The 21,512-nt window shown below is 41.3% G+C and overlaps 3 protein-coding genes and 1 pseudogene across 3 annotated transcripts; all 4 read left to right on the top strand.

The window, feature by feature from the left end:
* Positions 1-400: 400 nt before the first annotated feature.
* On the top strand, positions 401-2,792 carry LOC119743324 (annotated as a pseudogene).
* A 3,351-nt stretch (positions 2,793-6,143) lies between these two features.
* Positions 6,144-8,402, top strand: LOC119743322 (organic cation transporter protein-like). The gene is made up of 2 exons (XM_038219727.1): positions 6,144-7,734; positions 8,272-8,402. The coding sequence occupies exons 1-2, from the start codon at positions 6,144-6,146 to the stop codon at positions 8,400-8,402; spliced, it is 1,722 nt and encodes a 573-aa protein (XP_038075655.1).
* Positions 8,403-12,038: 3,636 nt separating this feature from the next.
* On the top strand, positions 12,039-15,296 carry LOC119743439 (organic cation transporter protein-like). Its single transcript, XM_038219842.1, has 3 exons — positions 12,039-13,267; positions 13,687-14,068; positions 14,604-15,296. Exons 1-3 carry the CDS (start codon positions 12,059-12,061, stop codon positions 14,732-14,734), a joined length of 1,722 nt encoding a protein of 573 aa, XP_038075770.1. The 5' UTR covers positions 12,039-12,058; the 3' UTR covers positions 14,735-15,296.
* Positions 15,297-18,096: 2,800 nt separating this feature from the next.
* Positions 18,097-20,359, top strand: LOC119743321 (organic cation transporter protein-like). The gene is made up of 2 exons (XM_038219725.1): positions 18,097-19,687; positions 20,229-20,359. Exons 1-2 carry the CDS (start codon positions 18,097-18,099, stop codon positions 20,357-20,359), a joined length of 1,722 nt encoding a protein of 573 aa, XP_038075653.1.
* The last annotated feature ends 1,153 nt before the right edge of the window (positions 20,360-21,512 follow it).

Raw genomic sequence — 21,512 nt, 5'->3', positions numbered from 1 at the left:
AAAACTTTCTCCAAAAATGTAACCTAAACTTCTATGAATTAATCAATTATTGACCTCAGCTGACCTTTGACACACGACCTTTCACCTGAAAAATACCCAACATTATCTTCGACACTCAGTGACCCTTGTGCCCAAGTTTTATGGAATTCAGTCTGGTTCTTGGGAAATGAGAGTAATTTGAAAAACCTGAACATGGCCATACGCGCATATACAGATTTGAGTGACACAAAAACCATAGCTCTGTAAGAGGTCACGAAAGTTGTTAAATGTGTATTTATATATTCTTTGTGCTTTCAATGCTTTCATAGACTACTGTACATAAAGCACAGCCTTTTGTGCTTGAAGGGGTGAAATACCCAGACAACAATACACATACTCTGCTTGAGCAATGCCATACAGGTCCTATACACAGATTGGATTCATAGGTTAAAAGGGCAGTAGTTGGTTTTGACGGAGCGAACACACCCTCCTGCATGCATCAGCTCAGCTCAAACTTTTCATGCTGACACACTGATCAAGTACTGAAGAATTCAACATGCATTACCAGGACATTTTGAATCATATCGGGCCTTTTGGCAAGTACCAGAAACTGCTGGTGTTTGCCTTGTTTTTGGTTATTATTTCACCTCCCTTTCACTTCATCGGGCAGGTGTTCCTGGCTGCTAACACCGATCACTGGTGTGCAGTACCAGCCAGCCAGATGATCAACTGCAGCCAACTCCAGCTGGCTGAGTGTCAGGAAGAGCAGAAGAGCTACAGTATTCCATATGAGATTGATGATGATGGAAACAAAGTCTACTCCTTGTGTGAGCGGTATGTCATGAATGATGAAAACATTGGTAGAAATGAGAGTTTCAATTCACTGACGTTATGTACTGCGATGCTGGCTGGGAATTTGATCACTCACGCTACAAGTCCACCATTAATGAAGATTTCAGCTTGGTCTGTGACAGACAGGATCTACCTCCCTATGCCCAGTCAGTTTGGTTTGCAGGATTGCTGGTTGGTTCCTTGGTGTGGGGTTCTGTGGGCGACTGGATTGGTAGAAGAAATACCTTCATTTTAACTGTCATTCTTGTCACAATTTCATCGACTGTTACATCTTTTGTGCCCAACTTTACTGCCTACGCTGCCATGCGCTTCTTTACAGCAGCCGGTGCTTATGGTGGATATCTCATGATATATGTCTTAGCTTCTGAAATAGTTGGTCCTAAAAATCGTGTAGGTGCAACAACTGTGCTATTTCTAGCCTTTGGTGTAGGTTACATGATTCTGTCCCTTCTGGCATTCCTTCTGAGAGAATGGCGCCACCTACAGTTAGCTATATCACTCCCCTTCGTCCTGACGTTTCTTGTGATCATTGTGTTCCCTGAATCCCCTCGCTGGCTGATAACAAAAGGCAGATACAAAGAAGCTACCAAAATCATTGAAAAGATAGCTAAAGTGAATGGTACCGAGGCTCCAGAAGACTTACTGGACAAACTGAGTAAAGACAGCAAAGAAGACAAGAAGCAGCCTTCTCGCATCCCTGTCACCCAACTTGATCTGATCCGTACTCCCAACCTACGCAAGAAAACTCTCATCCTTTGGGTTGACTGGTTTGTTGCCAACATGGTATATTACGGACTATCTCTGAGTACCTCTGCCTTGGGGGTAGATGATTACCTTGCTGCCTTTGTCTCTGGCGCCACAGAGATACCCAGCTATCTTTTCTGTTGGTATATGATGGACCGTTTTGGCAGACGCATTACCCTAGTTGCCTTCTACATCTTTGGTGGAGTGTTTTGCCTCATAACAATCTTCATTCCTCTTGGAGCTGCCAGAGCTGCAGTAGCCATGTTCGGCAAATTTGCAATCACTGCAGCATTCGGTCACATCTACATCTACTCCCTTGAAATCTATCCAAAAATCATCCGGAGTATCGGCATGGGTACATCTTCCATGATGGCTCGTGTTAGTGGCATCCTCTGTCCAATCATCTTGAACCTGGGCAAGTACTGGAAACCACTACCTCTCTGTGTCTTTGGAGGAAGCGCCATCATTGCTGGAGTCCTGTCTCTGATGCTCCCAGAGACCATGGGATACAGTCTGCCTGATACCATTCAGGATGGAGAGAATTTCGGCAGTAAGTCACACAATCATTTACTCTCCTATCACTTTTTCTCATCCGGTGCTTGCTCTGAGGTTTGAAAGCGGCATTCCCCATGCTATTTCATCCCGAATAATAGATTCCTTTTCTAAAGTGCTATTTTTCTAGCACTTCAAAAGTTATTCACTTGTGAATGAGATATCGACCCCCAAAAGATCAGCCAAATCCAATTATTTACTGAATTATCACTGGTTCCCGACCAACAATCAATAGCAAATACGTGCGGACCGCTAGCCAGTCTGCTCGCAAAGTGGATCCGTCTGTGCCCGAAACAAAACGAAACACTTTCATAGGTTTGGAGACTTCTAAAAAAAGGGGAAAAGAGGTTGTTTTTTTGGTTGCAATCAAACGTACGAGTTGAAAATGATTAATTATAACAAAATTGGGGGGGGGGGAACACAACTTAAATCGACTGTCCTTTCTGAAAAGACAATAAATATGCCACAGTTCCTAACTGTGCTGCAATTTTTCAACTACAGCACGTTTTTCTTGTTTACTTTCTGGTATTACAGAGGGAAGAAGCTTTCAGCTTTGCGTCAAGGGCAATGATGATGGAGAGAATGAGAGTCCCACTCAAGCTCCTATCGACTACCTGCCACTATCCACAATGGATCAAACTCCCAAGCAACCTGTGGATGTCTGAATACAGGTGCGGATCCAGGATTTCTTTAGACGGGGTCACACCTTTGGAGCAACTAATGTGAGCGCAGGGCGCGAAGCCCTTACGGCGCTGGGTCTGGGGTTGGCTTAAGAACCCCGACAAATGTTGGATTCTAGATGCTCTGTGCTGCAATCTGAGGCGATTCCTGGCCCCTTTACCCTGAATTACTTGAGCAAAATTGTATTAGATCATAAGGATTGTTTTAAATATACTCTTGCTTTTACAAATTGTAAGTTACTGGTGAACGTACTAACATAGTTGAAAACCAAGTATTTTTGTCTTCATATTTTCTTGCATTTTATTTTTGGTAAAGGAATTGTATTGACTTTGTATGTAAACTGTTGCAGCGATGCGTTGGGGCATTTGCTCCGAGGACTATATGCAAGTGCAGATCACAAATGTCTTACGGCGTGGGGTCCAGGCCCGCTGAAGGGCCCCGGGCAATTTTGGATTCTAGATGCTCTGTGGTGCAATCTCAGGCGATTCCTGGTCCCTTTTCCGTTAGCCCTGAGTTATTTGAGCAAAATTTGTAAGATTATAACGATTTTTTTCATTGAAATTAGGTTTTGCCCTTCACCGACGTTTAAACACTGCATACTCAGTGTGTTACCTCCCGAGTGAAAGTTGGAAAAAATCACTCGGGTAGGACTCGAACCCACGACCTCCTGCTTTCTGGTGCAGATGTCTTACCACTCGACCACCGAGCTAATAGATTTTTCATTGGTTTAAAATATACTCTTGCTTTTGTATGTCTTTTAAATTTCTTCGGTTCTTCACTTGATAACCATGTATTTTCGTCTGCATAGTTATGTTCTTGCATTTCATTTTTGAAAGTGAATTATATAGAGTTAGTTTGTCAACTGTTGCTACAATGCGAAGGGACATCAGCCTCGAGGACTAAAGTGGAGCGCGAATGTCATACGTTGTGTGGTCCGGGGCCTGCTTAAGGGCCCCAGGAAACTTTGGATTCTAAATGTTCTGTGGTGAAATCCGAGGCGATTCCTGGCCCTCTTTCCCTGAGTTATTTGAGCAAAATGTTTCAAGATTATGAGATTTTTTTTTTGGGGGGGGGGTTTAATACTCTTGCTTTTACAAGCCTTTGAAGTTTCTTTTGTATCTCACTTGATAACCATGTATTTTCGTCTGCAAAATTATTTTCGAGCATTTTATTTTTGAAAAGGAATTCTATAGACTTTGTAAACTGTTGCAAGGATGTTTTGCTTTCTAATGTTTTGTTTCAAGTTGAAATTTTCAGTTTATCAATAAGAACAAACTGCTTGAACATGTAAATTGAATTCAAGTTTCAAATTAGTGTAATTTAATCAAATTAAAACAGAGGAGCAATTAGGCCTCCATGCACATTGTAAATTCACAGCTCAGATTTATCTCATGACTAATCTCATGCATGTATAATGTAATTGCCCAGACATTTTACAGAAATGTCCTTGGTTTTAATTCAGTAGATTTTCAATTTCAATGATTAGGGCCTATACATGTACGTGTATTTGTAAATAAACCATCGGCGCAGCAAGACAAATTGTATAACACAATCATCACAGTTCCTATACATGCAACTGGTCTCTTACAAAAAATGCTCATCTTGCCTTTTGGCGCCATGATTGCAATTCCCACATGGTACGACACATTTTGAAGGTGGATTCGTCATTTGGTTATGTAAAAAAAATACAGGCTTTTCTGCAAAGTTGCGGAAAAGCCACGCAAAAAATTCTCCTCGGTACAACACTCGGACCGTGTGATTTCGAATATTTTGTTCGTACTCTATAGTCGTATAAACTCTTGCATCGAATGTTTGTTGAATCAAATAAGTTGTAGAGTCTCTTATATTTGAAAATTTGCCAAGGAATGACGGTATGTTTTTGCCTAGTTCCGGATCGCACGTGCAAGTAGGAACTACACGTGCATTAATTGCTTTTATGTGACGTATTCTGTGATGGGTCAAAGGTTTTGGTCTGTGCGTGTTTGTGCCGTCCCGCTGCAGACAACGTTTAAAAATCATTTACATTAATTCTCTTTTCAATATTTGCTGGACAATCGATTGCAAAACTGAAAGAACACTTTCAGAACTGTTTTTCAAAAAATTAAATAATACTTTATCAGAAAATTGATTTTCTTGCTTGATTTTGTTTTTCGAGCGAAGCAGTTTTTGATCAATTTAGAACTGATTGAACTGATCCAGAAATAGGAAAAGTGGCATCGGTACTTTTAACGTCGCAAAGTCAAAATAAAAAGAGCTTAAATTTGGAAAATTATTTTGAAGTATATCTCCATCACTCAAGGTAAACTTTTTAATCAATGTCACTTGAATTTGTGGATCAATTGAGCCGAAAACAGCCTGAATGATGTTTGCTATCCGGAATGGGAAAACGACTGTACGATCAAATTTTCCTCGCTTGAACTTCAGAAAGCAACACTAAGTTTACCATCTAGCTTGCCAGAGCACGTCTCGAGTGCTAAATCTTGCCTTTTGGCAATACCTGCTTACTGTTTTTGTCTTAAGAACAAAAGGGCCTGTCACATTTTATGCGCTCCCATAGGAGACTTTACGGCGACCAACAATATTAAATTAATTTCAAAATCACAGCGAGGATGAAAGAAAACGACAATGATCTCTAATGTCCCCTACATGACCTCTGACCTCAACCTCCCAGAGAAGAATTGTCTCTTGCCACCCAAGGCTCACTGCTTCAAAGTTTCATCAGGATCCATCACAGCATGTACAATGTTACAAACGTTCTTCAAAAACTCAACCTAAACTTCTATGAATGAATCAATTATTGACTTCAGCTGACCTTTGACACACGACCTTTCACCTGAAAATTACCCCACATTATCTTCGACACTCAGTGACCCTTGCGTCCAAGTTTTATGGAATTCAGTTGGGTACTTAGGAAATGAGAGTAATTTGAAAAACCCGAACATGTACAATGTACGGGCATACCGTTATGCAGTCCTACAGAATTGAGTGACACAAAAACCCCAGCTGTTTGCGAGGTCACAAAAGTCATAATAATTATGTGTATTTCTATATCTTTGTACTTCCAATGCTATTAATGCAGAAAACAGTGCTAGACTACTTTGTGATTGCGGGATTATATACACCGACAACAATGTAACACTATCGGTTCGGCAATTGTCTTTGTACATCCAATGCTAATGCAGACTACAGTGCTTGACTACTTTATGCTTGAGTAACACTGATGGATTCATCTCTCGGTTAAAAGGACGATGGTTGGTAAAGAGACACACCCTTCCATATAGAACAACTCAGCTCATACTATACTGACACACTGATCAAGTACTGAAGAATTCAACATGCATTACGAGGACATTCTGAATCATATCGGGCCTTTTGGCAAGTACCAGAAACTGATACTTTTTGCCTGTGTTTTGATTAAGATTCCAACTGCGTTTCACTCCATAGGGCAGGTGTTCCTGGCTGCTAACACCGATCACTGGTGTGCAGTACCAGCCAGCCAGATGATCAACTGCAGCCAACTCCGGCTGGCTGAGTGTCAAGAAGAGCAGAAGAGCTACAGTATTCCCTATGAGATTGATGATGATGGAAACAAAGTCTACTCCTCGTGTGAGCGGTATGTCATGAATGATGAAGACGTTGGTAGAAACATGAGTTTGAATTCAACGGACGTCATCTCCTGCGATGCTGGCTGGAAATTTGATCACTCACGCTACAAGTCCACCATCAATGAAGATTTCAGCTTGGTCTGTGACAGACAGGTTCTACCTGCCTATGCCCAGTCAGTTTGGTTTGCAGGATTGCTGGTTGGTTCCTTGGTGTGGGGTTCTGTGGGTGACTGGATTGGTAGGAGAAAGACCTTTATTTTAACTGTCATTCTTGTCACAATTTCATCGACTGTTACATCTTTTGTGCCCAACTTTACTGCCTACGCAGTCATGCGCTTCTTTACAGCAGCCTGTGGTTATGGTCTAAATCTCATGATATATGTCTTAGCTTCTGAAATAGTTGGTCCTAAAAGTCGTGTAGGTGCAACAACTGTGCTATTTCTAGCCTTTGCTGTAGGTTATATGATTCTGTCCCTTCTGGCATTCATTCTGAAAGCATGGCGCCACCTACAGTTAGCTATATCACTCCCCTTCGTCCTGACTTTTCTTGCGATCATTGTGTTCCCTGAATCTCCTCGCTGGCTGATAACAAAAGGCAGATACAAAGAAGCTACCAAAATCATTGAAAAGATAGCTAAAGTGAATGGTACCGAGGCTCCAGAAGACTTACTGGACAAACTGAGAGAAGACAGCAAAGAAGACAAGAAGCAGCCATCTCGCATCCCTGTCACCCAACTTGCTCTGATCCGCACTCCCAACCTCCGCAAGAAAACTCTCATCCTTTGGGTTGACTGGTTTGTTGCTAACATGGTATATTACGGACTATCTCTGAGTACCTCTGCCTTGGGGGTAGATGATTACCTTGCTGCCTTTGTCTCTGGTGCCATAGAGATACCCAGCTATCTTTTCTGTTGGTATATGATGGACCGTTTTGGCAGACGCATTACCCTAGTTGCCTTCTACATCTTTGGTGGAGTGTTTTGCCTCATAACAATCTTCATTCCTCTTGGAGCTGCCAGAGCTGCAGTAGCCATGTTCGGCAAATTTGCAATCACTGCAGCATTCGGTCACATCTACATCTACTCCCTTGAAATCTATCCAAAAATCATCCGGAGTATCGGCATGGGTACATCTTCCATGATGGCTCGTGTTAGTGGCATCCTCTGTCCAATCATCTTGAACCTGGGCAAGTACTGGAAACCACTACCTCTCTGTGTCTTTGGAGGAAGCGCCATCATTGCTGGAGTCCTGTCTCTGATGCTCCCAGAGACCATGGGATACAGTCTGCCTGATACCATTCAGGATGGAGAGAATTTCGGCAGTAAGTCACACAATCATTTACTCTCCTATCACTTTTTCTCATCCTGTGCTTGCTCTGAGGTTTGAAAGCGGCATTCCCCATGCTATTTCATCCCGAATAATAGATTCCTTTTCTAAAGTGCTATTTTTCTAGCACTTCAAAAGTTATTCACTTGTGAATGAGATATCGACCCCCAAAAGATCAGCCAAATCCAATTATTTACTGAATTATCACTGGTTCCCGCCCAACAATCAATAGCAAATACGTGCGGACCGCTAGCCAGTCTGCTCGCAAAGTGGATCCGTCTGTGCCCGAAACAAAACGAAACACTTTCATAGGTTTGGAGACTTCTAAAAAAAGGGGAAAAGAGGTTGTTTTTTTAGTTGCAATTAAATGTACGAGTTGAAAATGATTAATTATAATAAAATTGGGGGGGGGGGGAACACAACTTAAATCGACTGTCCTTTCTGAAAAGACAATAAATATGCCACAGTTCCTAACTGTGCTGCAATTTTTCAACTACAGCACGTTTTTCTTGTTTACTTTCTGGTATTACAGAGGGAAGAAGCTTTCAGCTTTGCGTCAAGGGCAATGATGATGGAGAGAATGAGAGTCCCACTCAAGCTCCTATCGACTACCTGCCACTATCCACAATGGATCAAACTCCCAAGCAACCTGTGGATGTCTGAATACAGGTGCGGATCCAGGATTTCTTTAGACGGGGTCACACCTTTGGAGCAACTAATGTGAGCGCAGGGCGCGAAGCCCTTACGGCGCTGGGTCCGGGGTTGGCTTAAGAACCCCGACAAATGTTGGATTCTAGATGCTCTGTGCTGCAATCTGAGGCGATTCCTGGCCCCTTTACCCTGAATTACTTGAGCAAAATTGTATTAGATCATAAGGATTGTTTTAAATATACTCTTGCTTTTACAAATTGTAAGTTACTGGTGAACGTACTAACATAGTTGAAAACCAAGTATTTTTGTCTTCATATTTTCTTGCATTTTATTTTTGGTAAAGGAATTGTATTGACTTTGTATGTAAACTGTTGCAGCGATGCGTTGGGGCATTTGCTCCGAGGACTATATGCAAGTGCAGATCACAAATGTCTTACGGCGTGGGGTCCAGGCCCGCTGAAGGGCCCCGGGCAATTTTGGATTCTAGATGCTCTGTGGTGCAATCTCAGGCGATTCCTGGTCCCTTTTCCCTTGGCCCTGAGTTATTTGAGCAAAATTTTTAAGATTATAACGATTTTTTCATTGAAATTAGGTTTTGCCCTTCACCGACGTTTAAACACTGCATACTCAGTGTGTTACCTCGCGAGTGAAAGTTGGAAAAAAATCACTCGGGTGGGACTCGAACCCACGACCTCCGGCTTTCTAGTGCAGATGTCTTACCACTCGACCACCGAGCTAATAGATTTTTCATTGGTTTAAAATATACTCTTGCTTTTGAATGTCTTTTAAGTTTCTTCGGTTCTTCACTTGATAACCATGTATTTTCGTCTGCATAGTTATGTTCTTGCATTTCATTTTTGAAAGTGAATTATATAGAGTTAGTTTGTCAACTGTTGCTACAATGCGAAGGGACATCAGCCTCGAGGACTAAAGCGGAGCGCGAATGTCATACGTTGTGTGGTCCGGGGCCTGCTTAAGGGCCCCAGGAAACTTTGGATTCTAAATTCTCTGTGGTGAAATCCGAAGCGATTCCTGGCCCTCTTTCCCTGAGTTATTTGAGCAAAATGTTTCAAGATTATGAGGGTTTTTTTTTGGGGGGGGGGGGTTAAAAATACTCTTGCTTTTACAAGCCTTTGAAGTTTCTTTTGTATCTCACTTGATAACCATGTATTTTCGTCTGCAAAATTATTTTCGTGCATTTTATTTTTGAAAAGGAATTCTATAGACTTTGTAAACTGTTGCAAGGATGTTTTGCTTTCTAATGTTTTGTTTCAAGTTGAAATATTCAGTTTATCAAATAACAACAAACTACTTGAACATGTAAATTGAATTCAAGTTTCAAATTAGTGTAATTTAATCAAATTAAAACAGAGGAGTAATTAGGCCTCCATGCACATTGTAAATTCACAGCTCAGATTTATCTCATGACTAATCTCATGCATGTATAATGTAATTGCCCAGACATTTTACAGAAATGTCCTTGGTTTTAATTCAGTCCAGTTTCAATTTCAATGAATAGGGCCTATACATGTTCGTGTATTTGTAAATAAACCATCGGCGCAGCAAGACAAATTGTATAACACAATCATCACAGTTCCTATACATGCAACTGGTCTCTTACAAAAAATGCTCATCTTGCCTTTTGGCCCCATGATTGCAATTCCCACATGATACGACACATTTTGAAGGTGGATTCGTCATTTGGTTATGTACAAAAATACAGGCTTTTCTGCAAAGTTACGGAAAAGCCACACAAAAAATTCTCCTCGTTACAACACTCGGACCGTGTGATTTCGAATATTTTGTTCGTACTCTATAGTCGTATAAACTCTTGCATCGAATGTTTTTTGAATCAAATAAGTTGTAGAGTCTCTAATATTTGAAAATTTGCCAAGGAATGACGGTATGTTTTTGCCTAGTTCCAGATCGCACGTGCAAGTAGGAACTACACGTGCATTAATTGCTTTTATGTGACGTATTCTGTGATGGGTCAAAGGTTTTGGTCTGTGCGTGTTTGTGCCGTCCCGCTGCAGACAAAAGTTTAAAAATCATTTACATTAATTCTCTTTTCAATATTTGCTGGAATTCTCTTGAATGAACTGTTTTTCAAAAAATTCAATAATACTTTATCAGAAAATTGATTTTCTTGCGTGATTTTGTTTTTCGAGCGAAGCAGTTTTTGATCAATTCAGAACTGAATGAACTGATCCAGAAATAGGAAAAGTGGCATCGGTACTTTTGACGTCGCAAAGTCAAATTAAAAGAGCTTAAATTTGGAAAATTATTTTGTAGAATCTCCATCACTCAAGGTAAACTTTTTAATCAATGTCACTTGAATTTGTGGATCAATTGAGCCGAAAAAGGCCTGAATGATGTTTGCTATCCGGAATGGGAAAACGACTGTACGATCAAATTTTCCTCGCTTGAACTTCAGAAAGCAACACACCAAGTTTACCATCTAGCTTGCCAGAGCACGTCTCGAGTGCTAAATCTTGCCTTTTGGCAATACCTGCTGACTGTTATTGTCTTAACAACAAAAGGGCCTGTCACATTTTATGTGCTCCCATAGGAGACTTTACGGCGACCAACAATATTAAATTAATTTCACAATCGCAGCGAGGATGCAAGAAAACGACAATGATCTCCAACGTCCCCTACATGACCTCTGACCTCAACCTCCCAGAGAAGAATTGTCTCTTGCCACCCAAAGCCCACTGCTTCAAAGTTTCATCAGAATCCATCACAGCATGTACAATGTTACAAACGTTCTTCAAAAACTCAACCTAAACTTCTATGAATGAATCAATTATTGACCTCAGCTGACCTTTTTTGACACACGACCTTTCACCTGAAAATTACCCCACATTATCTTCGACACTCAGTGACCCTTGCGTCCAAGTTTTATGGAATTCAGTCGGGTACTTGGGAAATGAGAGTAATTTGAAAAACCTGAACATGTACAATGTACGGGCATACCGTTATGCAGTCCTACAGAATTGAGTGACACAAAACCCCAGCTGTTTGCGTAGTCACAAAAGTCATAATAATTATATGTGTATTTCTATATCTTTGTACTTCCAATGCTAATGCAGAAAACAGTGCTAGACTACTTTGTGATTGCGGGATTATATACACCGACAACAATGTAACACTATCGGTTCGGTATTTGTCTTTGTACTTCCAAGGCTAATGCAGACTACAGTGCTTGACTACTTTATGCTTGAGTAACACTGATGGATTCATCTCTCGGTTAAAAGGACGGTGGTTGGTAAAGGGAACACACCCTTCCATGCATATAGAACAAGGGCGGATCCAGGGGGGGGCCAAAGGGGGCCATGGCCCCCCCAAAAACGAAACCAATTTTTTTTTTTTTTTTAACATCGCAATAAAGGCAGGCAATGAGTACACCACCATCTTTTCCTCAAAAATACATTGGTTAAAGTGGTCAGAAATTGCCTCAGATCGCACCACAGAGCATCTAGAATCCAAAAATTTTTCGGGGCCCTTAAGCGGGCCCCGAACCCCACGCCGTAATTTTTTGACCCACTTTTTGGGGGACCAAATTTTTTTTTGGCCCCCCCTAAAATTGTGTTCTGGATCCGCCCTTGATATAGAACAGCTCAGCTTATACTATACTGACACACTGATCAAGTACTGAAGAATTCAACATGCATTACGAGGACATTTTGAATCATATCGGGCCTTTTGGCAAGTACCAGAAACTGATACTTTGTGCCTGTGTTTTGATTAAGATTCCAACTGCGTTTCACTTCATAGGGCAGGTGTTCCTGGCTGCTAACACCGATCACTGGTGTGCAGTACCAGCCAGCCAGATGATCAACTGCAGCCAACTCCAGCTAGCTGAGTGTCAAGAAGAGCAGAAGAGTTACAGTATTCCCTATGAGATTGATGATGATGGAAACAAAGTCTACTCCTCGTGTGAGCGGTATGTCATGAATGATGAAGACGTTGGTAGAAACATGAGTTTGAATTCAACGGACGTCATCTCCTGCGATGCTGGCTGGAAATTTGATCACACGAGCTACAAGTCCACCATTAATGAAGATTTTAGCTTGGTCTGTGACAGACAGGATCTACCTGCCTATGCCCAGTCAGTTTGGTTTGCAGGATTTCTGGTTGGTTCCTTGGTGTGGGGTTCTGTGGGTGACTGGATTGGTAGGAGAAAGACCTTTATTTTAAATGTCATTCTTGTCACAATTTCATCGACTGTTACATCTTTTGTGCCCAACTTTACTGCCTACGCTGCCATGCGCTTCTTTACAGCAGCCTGTGCTTATGGTAGAAATCTCATGATATATGTCTTAGCTTCTGAAATAGTTAGTCCTAAAAGTCGTGTAGGTGCAACAACTGTGCTATTTCTAGCCTTTGCTGTAGGTTATATGATTCTGTCCCTTCTGGCATTCATTCTGACAGCATGGCGCCACCTACAGTTAGCTATATCACTCCCCTTCGTCCTGACTTTTCTTGCGATCATTGTGTTCCCTGAATCTCCTCGCTGGCTGATTACAAAAGGCAGATACAAAGAAGCTACCAAAATCATTGAAAAGATAGCTAAAGTGAATGGTACCGAGGCTCCAGAAGACTTACTGGACAAACTGAGTGAAGACAGCAAAGAAGACAAGAAGCAGCCATCTCGCATCCCTGTCACCCAACTTGATCTGATCCGCACTCCCAACCTCCGCAAGAAAACTCTCATCCTTTGGGTTGACTGGTTTGTTGCCAACATGGTATATTACGGACTATCTCTGAGTACCTCTGCCTTGGGGGTAGATGATTACCTTGCTGCCTTTGTCTCTGGTGCCATAGAGATACCCAGCTATCTTTTCTGTTGGTATATGATGAACCGTTTTGGCAGACGCATTAGGCGGACAGGCTAAATACCCCCTGTTCACTTACCGGGGGCCGCTTTCGATTGATTCCCTCTTTTATCGGCTCCCGCTTGAAAAGAAAGCGGGTGACCTGTTTCTACAAACCGTCCCACGGTTGGCACTCCCGGCTCCCGCTACAAATAACCCTTTTTATAACAATGAATCCTGCGGTTTCATACCCATCAGTGGCGGCTTCTACTCACCGACCGCAAAGACCTGGTACATTGCTAATCCTCTGATCTTTTGTCTGCCCTAAACATACAAGCCCCACTGCAAACCGTCACCATGCACGGCTGTACCGTGTGCGTTCATGCGTGGACCGTCTCCCGCTTTGGCTTGAAGGGTCCCACACTTTCTCAATAGCAATACCGTCCCACGGTAAATGAACAGGGGGTATTTAGCCCGCCCGCCTTACTCTAGTTGCCTTCTACATCTTTGGTGGAGTGTTTTGCCTCACTACAATCTTCATTCCTCTTGGAGCTGCCAGAGCTGCAGTTGCCATGTTCGGCAAATTTGCAATCACTGCAGCATTCGGTCACATCTACATCTACTCCCTTGAAATCTATCCAACCATCATCCGGAGTATCGGTATGGGTACATCTTCCATGATGGCTCGTTTTAGTGGCATCCTCTGTCCTATCATCTTGATCCTGGGCAAGTACTGGAAACCACTACCTCTCTGTGTCTTTGGAGGAAGCGCCATCATTGCTGGAGTCTTGTCTCTGATGCTTCCAGAGACCATGGGATACAGTCTGCCTGATACCATTCAGGATGGAGAGAATTTCGGCAGTAAGTCACACAATCATTTACTCTCCTATCACTATTTCTCATCCTGTGCTTGCTCTGAGGTTTGAAAGCGGCATTCCCCCATGCTATTTCATCCCGAATAATAGATTCCTTTTCTAAAGTGCTATTTTTCTAGCACTTCAAAAGTTATTCACTTGTGAATGAGAAATAGACCCCCAAAAGATCTGCCAATATAATTAGTTATTGAATTATCACTGGTTCCCGCCCAACAATCAATATCAAATATGTGCGGACCGCTAGCCAGGCTGCTCGCAAAGTGGATCTGTCTGTGCCCGAAACAAAACGAAACACTTTCAGAGGTTTGGAGACTTCTAAGAAAGGGGAGAAGAGGTTTTTTGGTTGGAATAAAATAGTTGAGTAATATAGAGCTGAATATTGTTCTTTAAAAAAAAATGATTTTTTTTTGCAGAGCATCGGGAATACAACTTAAATCGACTGTACTTTCTGAAAAGACCCTAAATGTGCTACAATTTTTCAACTACAGCACGTTTTTCTTGCTTACTTTCTGGTATAACAGAGGGAAGAAGCTTCCAGCTTTGTGTGAAGGGCAATGATGATGGAGAGAATGAGAGTCCCACTCAAGCTCCTATCGAGTACCTGCCACTATCCACAATGGATCAAACTCCCAAGCAACCTGTGGATGTCTGAATACAGGTGCGGATCCAGGATTTCTTTAGACGGGGTCACACCTTTGGAGCAACTAATGTGAGCGCGGGGCGCGATTAAAGCCCTTACGGCGCTGGGTCCGGGGCCGGCTTAAGAACCCCGACAAATTTTGGATTCTAGATGCTCTGTGCTGCAATCTGAGGCAATTCCTGGCCCCTTTCCCCTGAATTACTTGAGCAAAATTGTATTAGATCATAAATAAAGGATTGTTTTAAATATACTCTTGCTTTTACAAATTGTAAGTTACTGGTGAACGTACTAACATAGTTTAAAACCAAGTATTTTTGTCTTCATATTTTCTTGCATTTTATTTTTGGTAAAGGAATTGTATTGACTTTGTATGTAAACTGTTGCAGCGATGCGTTGGGGCATTTGCTCCGAGGACTATATGCAAGTGCAGATCACAAATGTCTTACGGCGTGGGGTCCAGGCCCGCTGAAGGGCCCCGGGCAATTTTGGATTCTAGATGCTCTGTGGTGCAATCTCAGGCGATTCCTGGTCCCTTTTCCCTTAGCCCTGAGTTATTTGAGCAAAATTTGTAAGATTATAACGATTTTTTTCATTGAAATTAGGTTTTGCCCTTCACCGACGTTTAAACACTGCATACTCAGTGTGTTAATTCCCGAGTGAAAGTTGGAAAAATCACTCGGCTAGGACTCGAACCCACGACCTCCGGCTTTCTAGTGCAGATGTCTTACCCCTCGACCACCGAGCTAATAGATTTTTCATTGGTTTAAAATATACTCTTGCTTTTGTATGTCTTTTAAATTTCTTCGGTTCTTCACTTGATAACCATGTATTTTCGTCTGCATAGTTATGTTCTTGCATTTCATTTTTGAAAGTGAATTATATAGAGTTAGTTTGTCAACTGTTGCTACAATGCGAAGGGACATCAGCCTCGAGGACTAAAGTGGAGCGCGAATGTCATACGTTGTGTGGTCCGGGGCCTGCTTAAGGGCCCAGGAAACTTTGGATTCTAAATGTTCTGTGGTGAAATCCGAGGCGATTCCTGGCCCTCTTTCCCTGAGTTATTTGAGCAAAATGTTTCAAGATTATGAGACTTTTTTTTGGGGGGGGGGTTAAAAATACTCTTGCTTTTACAAGCCTTTGAAGTTTCTTTTGTATCTCACTTGATAACCATGTATTTTCGTCTGCAAAATTATTTTCGTGCATTTTATTTTTGAAAAGGAATTCTATAGACTTTGTAAACTGTTGCAAGGATGTTTTGCTTTCTAATGTTTTGTTTCAAGTTGAAATTTTCAGTTTATCAATAAGAACAAACTGCTTGAACATGTAAATTGAATTCAAGTTTCAAATTAGTGTAATTTAATCAAATTAAAACAGAGGAGCAATTAGGCCTCCATGCACATTGTAAATTCACAGCTCAGATTTATCTCATGACTAATCTCATGCATGTATAATGTAATTGCCCAGACATTTTACAGAAATGTCCTTGGTTTTAATTCAGTAGATTTTCAATTTCAATGATTAGGGCCTATACATGCACGTGTATTTGTAAATAAACCATCGGCGCAGCAAGACAAATTGTATAACACAATCATCACAGTTCCTATACATGCAACTGGTCTCTTACAAAAAATGCTCATCTTGCCTTTGGCGCCATGATTGCAATTCCCACATGATACGACACATTTTGAAGGTGGATTCGTCATTTGGCTATGTACAAAAATACAGGCTTTTCTGCAAAGTTGCGGAAAAGCCACACAAAAAATTCTCCTCGGTACAACACTTGGACCGTGTGATTTCGAATATTTTGTTCGTACTCTATAGTCGTATAAACTCTTGCATCGAATGTTTGTTGAATCAAATAAGTTGTAGAGTCTCAAATATTTGAAAATTTGCCAAGGAATGACGGTATGTTTTTGCCTAGTTCCGGATCGCACGTGCAAGTAGGAACTACACGTGCATTAATTGCTTTTATGTGACGTATTCTGTGATGGGTCAAAGGTTTTGGTCTGTGCGTGTTTGTGCCGTCCCGCTGCAGACAAACGTTTAAAAATCATTTACATTAATTCTCTTTTCAATATTTGCTGGACAATCGATTGCAAAACTGAAAGAACACTTTCAGAACTGTTTTTCAAAAAATTAAATAATACTTTATCAGAAAATAGATTTTCTTGCTTGATTTTGTTTTTCGAGCGAAGCAGTTTTTGATCAATTTAGAACTGATTGAACTGATCCAGAAATAGGAAAAGTGGCATCGGTACTTTTGACGTCGCCAAGTCAAAATTAAAAGAGCTTAAATTTGGAAAATTATTTTGTAGTATATCTCCATCACTCAAGGTAAACTTTTTAATCAATGTCACTTGAATTTGTGGATCAATTGAGCCGAAAACAGCCTGAATGATGTTTGCTATCCGGAATGGGAAAACGACTGTACGATCAAATTTTCCTCGCTTGAACTTCAGAAAGCAACACACCAAGTTTACCATCTAGCTTGCCAGAGCACGTCTCGAGTGCTAAATCTTGCCTTTTGGCAATACCTGCTTACTGTTTTTGTCTTAAGAACAAAAGGGCCTGTCACATTTTATGCGCTCCCATAGGAGACTTTACGGCGACCAACAATATTAAATTAATTTCAAAATCACAGCGAGGATGAAAGAAAACGACAATGATCTCTAATGTCCCCTACATGACCTCTGACCTCAACCTCCCAGAGAAGAATCGTCTCTTGCCACCCAAGGCTCACTGCTTCAAAGTTTCATCAGGATCCATCACAGCATGTACAATGTTACAAACGTTCTTCAAACACTCAACCTAAACTTCTATGAATGAATCAATTATTGACCTCAGCTGACCTTTGACACACGACCTTTCACCTGAAAATTACCCCACATTATCTTCGACACTCAGTGACCCTTGCGTCCAAGTTTTATGGAATTCAGTCGGGTACTTGGGAAATGAGAGTAATTTGAAAAACCTGAACATGTACAATGTACGGGCATACCGTTATGCAGTCCTACAGAATTGAGTGACACAAAAACCCCAGCTGTTTGCGAGGTCACAAAAGTCATAATAATTATATGTGTATTTCTATATCTTTGTACTTCCAATGCTATTAATGCAGAAAACAGTGCTAGACTACTTTGTGATTGCGGGATTATATACACCGACAACAATGTAACACTATCGGTTCGGCAATTGTCTTTGTACTTCCAATGCTAATGCAGACTACAGTGCTTGACTACTTTATGCTTGAGTAACACTGATGGATTCATCTCTCGGTTAAATGGACGATGGTTGGTAAAGAGACACACCCTTCCATATAGAACAGCTCAGCTCATACTATACTGACACACTGATCAAGTACTGAAGAATTCAACATGCATTACGAGGACATTCTGAAGCATATCGGGCCTTTTGGCAAGTACCAGAAACTGATACTTTTTGCCTGTGTTTTAATTAAGATTCCAACTGCGTTTCACTCCATAGGGCAGGTGTTCCTGGCTGCTAACACCGATCACTGGTGTGCAGTACCAGCCAGCCAGATGATCAACTGCAGCCAACTCCAGCTGGCTGAGTGTCAAGAAGAGCAGAAGAGCTACAGTATTCCCTATGAGATTGATGATGATGGAAACAAAGTCTACTCCTCGTGTGAGCGGTATGTCATGAATGATGAAGACGTTGGTAGAAACATGAGTTTGAATTCAACGGACGTCATCTCCTGCGATGCTGGCTGGAAATTTGCTCACTCACGCTACAAGTCCACCATCAATGAAGATTTCAGCTTGGTCTGTGACAGACAGGATCTACCTGCCTATGCCCAGTCAGTTTGGTTTGCAGGATTGCTGGTTGGTTCCTTGGTGTGGGGTTCTGTGGGTGACTGGATTGGTAGGAGAAAGACCTTTATTTTAACTGTCATTCTTGTCACAATTTCATCGACTGTTACATCTTTTGTGCCCAACTTTACTGCCTACGCAGCCATGCGCTTCTTTACAGCAGCCAGTGGTTATGGTCTAAATATCATGATATATGTCTTAGCTTCTGAAATAGTTGGTCCTAAAAGTCGTGTAGGTGCAACAACTGTGCTATTTCTAGCCTTTGCTGTAGGTTATATGATTCTGTCCCTTCTGGCATTCATTCTGACAGCATGGCGCCACCTACAGTTAGCTATATCACTCCCCTTCGTCCTGACTTTTCTTGCGATCATTGTGTTCCCTGAATCTCCTCGCTGGCTGATAACAAAAGGCAGATACAAAGAAGCTACCAAAATCATTGAAAAGATAGCTAAAGTGAATGGTACCGAGGCTCCAGAAGACTTACTGGACAAACTGAGTGAAGACAGCAAAGAAGACAAGAAGCAGCCATCTCGCATCCCTGTCACCCAACTTGATCTGATCCGCACTCCCAACCTCCGCAAGAAAACTCTCATCCTTTGGGTTGACTGGTTTGTTGCCAACATGGTATATTACGGACTATCTCTGAGTACCTCTGCCTTGGGGGTAGATGATTACCTTGCTGCCTTTGTCTCTGGTGCCATAGAGATACCCAGCTATCTGTTCTGTTGGTATATGATGGACCGTTTTGGCAGACGCATTACCCTAGTTGCCTTCTACATCTTTGGTGGAGTGTTTTGCCTCACTACAATCTTCATTCCTCTTGGAGCTGCCAGAGCTGCAGTTGCCATGTTCGGCAAATTTGCAATCACTGCAGCATTCGGTCACATCTACATCTACTCCCTTGAAATCTATCCAACCATCATCCGGAGTATCGGCATGGGTACATCTTCCATGATGGCTCGTGTTAGTGGCATCCTCTGTCCTATCATCTTGATCCTGGGCAAGTACTGGAAACCACTACCTCTCTGTGTCTTTGGAGGAAGCGCCATCATTGCTGGAGTCTTGTCTCTGATGCTTCCAGAGACCATGGGATACAGTCTGCCTGATACCATTCAGGATGGAGAGAATTTCGGCAGTAAGTCACACAATCATTTACTCTCCTATCACTATTTCTCATCCTGTGCTTGCTCTGAGGTTTGAAAGCGGCATTCCCCATGCTATTTCATCCCGAATAATAGATTCCTTTTCTAAAGTGCTATTTTTCTAGCACTTCAAAAGTTATTCACTTGTGAATGAGAAATCGACCCCCAAAAGATCTGCCAATATAATTAGTTACTGAATTATCACTGGTTCCCGCCCAACAATCAATAGCAAATACGTTCGGACCACGAGCCAGTCTGCTCGCAAAGTGGATCAGTCTGTGCCCGAAACAAATCGAAACACTTTCATAGGTTTTGAGACTTCTAAAAAAAGGGGAGAAGAGGTTGTTCTTTTGGTTGCAATAAAACGTACGAGTTGAAAATGATTAATTATAACAATTTTTTTTTTGGGGGGGGGGGAACACAACTTAAATCGACTGTCCTTTCTTAAAAGACAATAAATATGCCACAGTTCCTAAATGTGCTACAATTTTTCAACTACAGCACGTTTTTCTTGTTTACTTTCTGGTATAACAGAGGGAAGAAGTTTCCAGCTTTGCGTCAAGGGCAATGATGATGGAGAGAATGAGAGTCCCACTCAAGCTCCTATCGACTACCTGCCACTATCTACAAAGGATGAAACTCCCAAGCAACCTGTGGATGTCTGAATGGTTTAAAATATTGTGTTGTTTTAACTTGATACATATATGGTTGGTGTATGCATTTTGACGATATTTTTAAAAGGGAAATGGTTTTAAGTTGTGATTCTGTGTAGTTTGCTTATACAGGGTGAGTAAAAAAAAACTGAAACCTTAATGTCGGGACTTGGGACTATTGTTTTAGTGAAGTTATGCATGTAGCACTTTCAAAATCTGTGCATTCTTTCAACAAAACAAAAACAATTAACACATTTGTGATTTGTTTTGTTTTGCTGAAAGAACACTTACCTATTTGTGATCCATGGACAGAACTTTAAAACAGTGGTTGTGTTTACAATTCCGTAACTTGAACATTTCATGAGTCATTTGAATGATTCTTGTACTAAAAGAAAGCGTTGAATTAGCCTTTCACATCCTAGAGAATTTCACTTAGACAATGGTCCCGACATTTGGGTTTCTTTTTTTATACTTACCCTGCATAGTTTTTTTTCTCCAAACAAATATGTTATTTTATAAGAGATATGTGACATGTATTTTGCTGGTTATTTTCTTAAAAAATAGTCTGATTTATAACTCTAGTCTAGATGTTTCCAAGCTTCAAGCAAAATAAATACATACTGTAAAAAGGCTCAAGCTGAATTTCTAAGATGAGATCATTATATATTTATAACTTTGTGGCTAAAGCGAACATCAAAATAATTAAACCAACATATATTGGAAAAGCATTTTATGGTTTGTATTGCTTAAGAAGTGCATACCCAATGTTCTTGAGAAAACACAAGAATTTTCTCTTAATAAATTTCCAACTTGTACGTATTAATTCAACCTAAACAAAACCCTTATTACATTTCTTTGTTGGACTTGGACGTCTGCAACCTTTGGAGGAAAAAAAATAACAGCGTTGCTGTTGAAACCCCTCAGCCAGAGTCAAGTTATCATCCGACAACCATTAACCTTTAACTCAACATGATGACCTTGACCTTTGGCCTTTGACCCCAGAACCAGTCCCAAGTTGCCTGTACCAAAGGGCAACCCCCTACCCAAGTCAGACACCAAAATCTCATTTCTAACTCAAGTTAGCATCCGGAAACCATTTACATTTAACTCACCACGGTGACCTTGACTTTTGACCTTTTGACCCCCAAACCAATCCCAACTTGCC

Source organism: Patiria miniata, unplaced genomic scaffold (assembly GCF_015706575.1).
Source record: "Patiria miniata isolate m_02_andy unplaced genomic scaffold, ASM1570657v1 HiC_scaffold_6, whole genome shotgun sequence".
Lineage (NCBI taxonomy): Eukaryota > Metazoa > Echinodermata > Asteroidea > Valvatida > Asterinidae > Patiria > Patiria miniata.
This window is presented reverse-complemented; position numbering and strand designations above follow the sequence as displayed.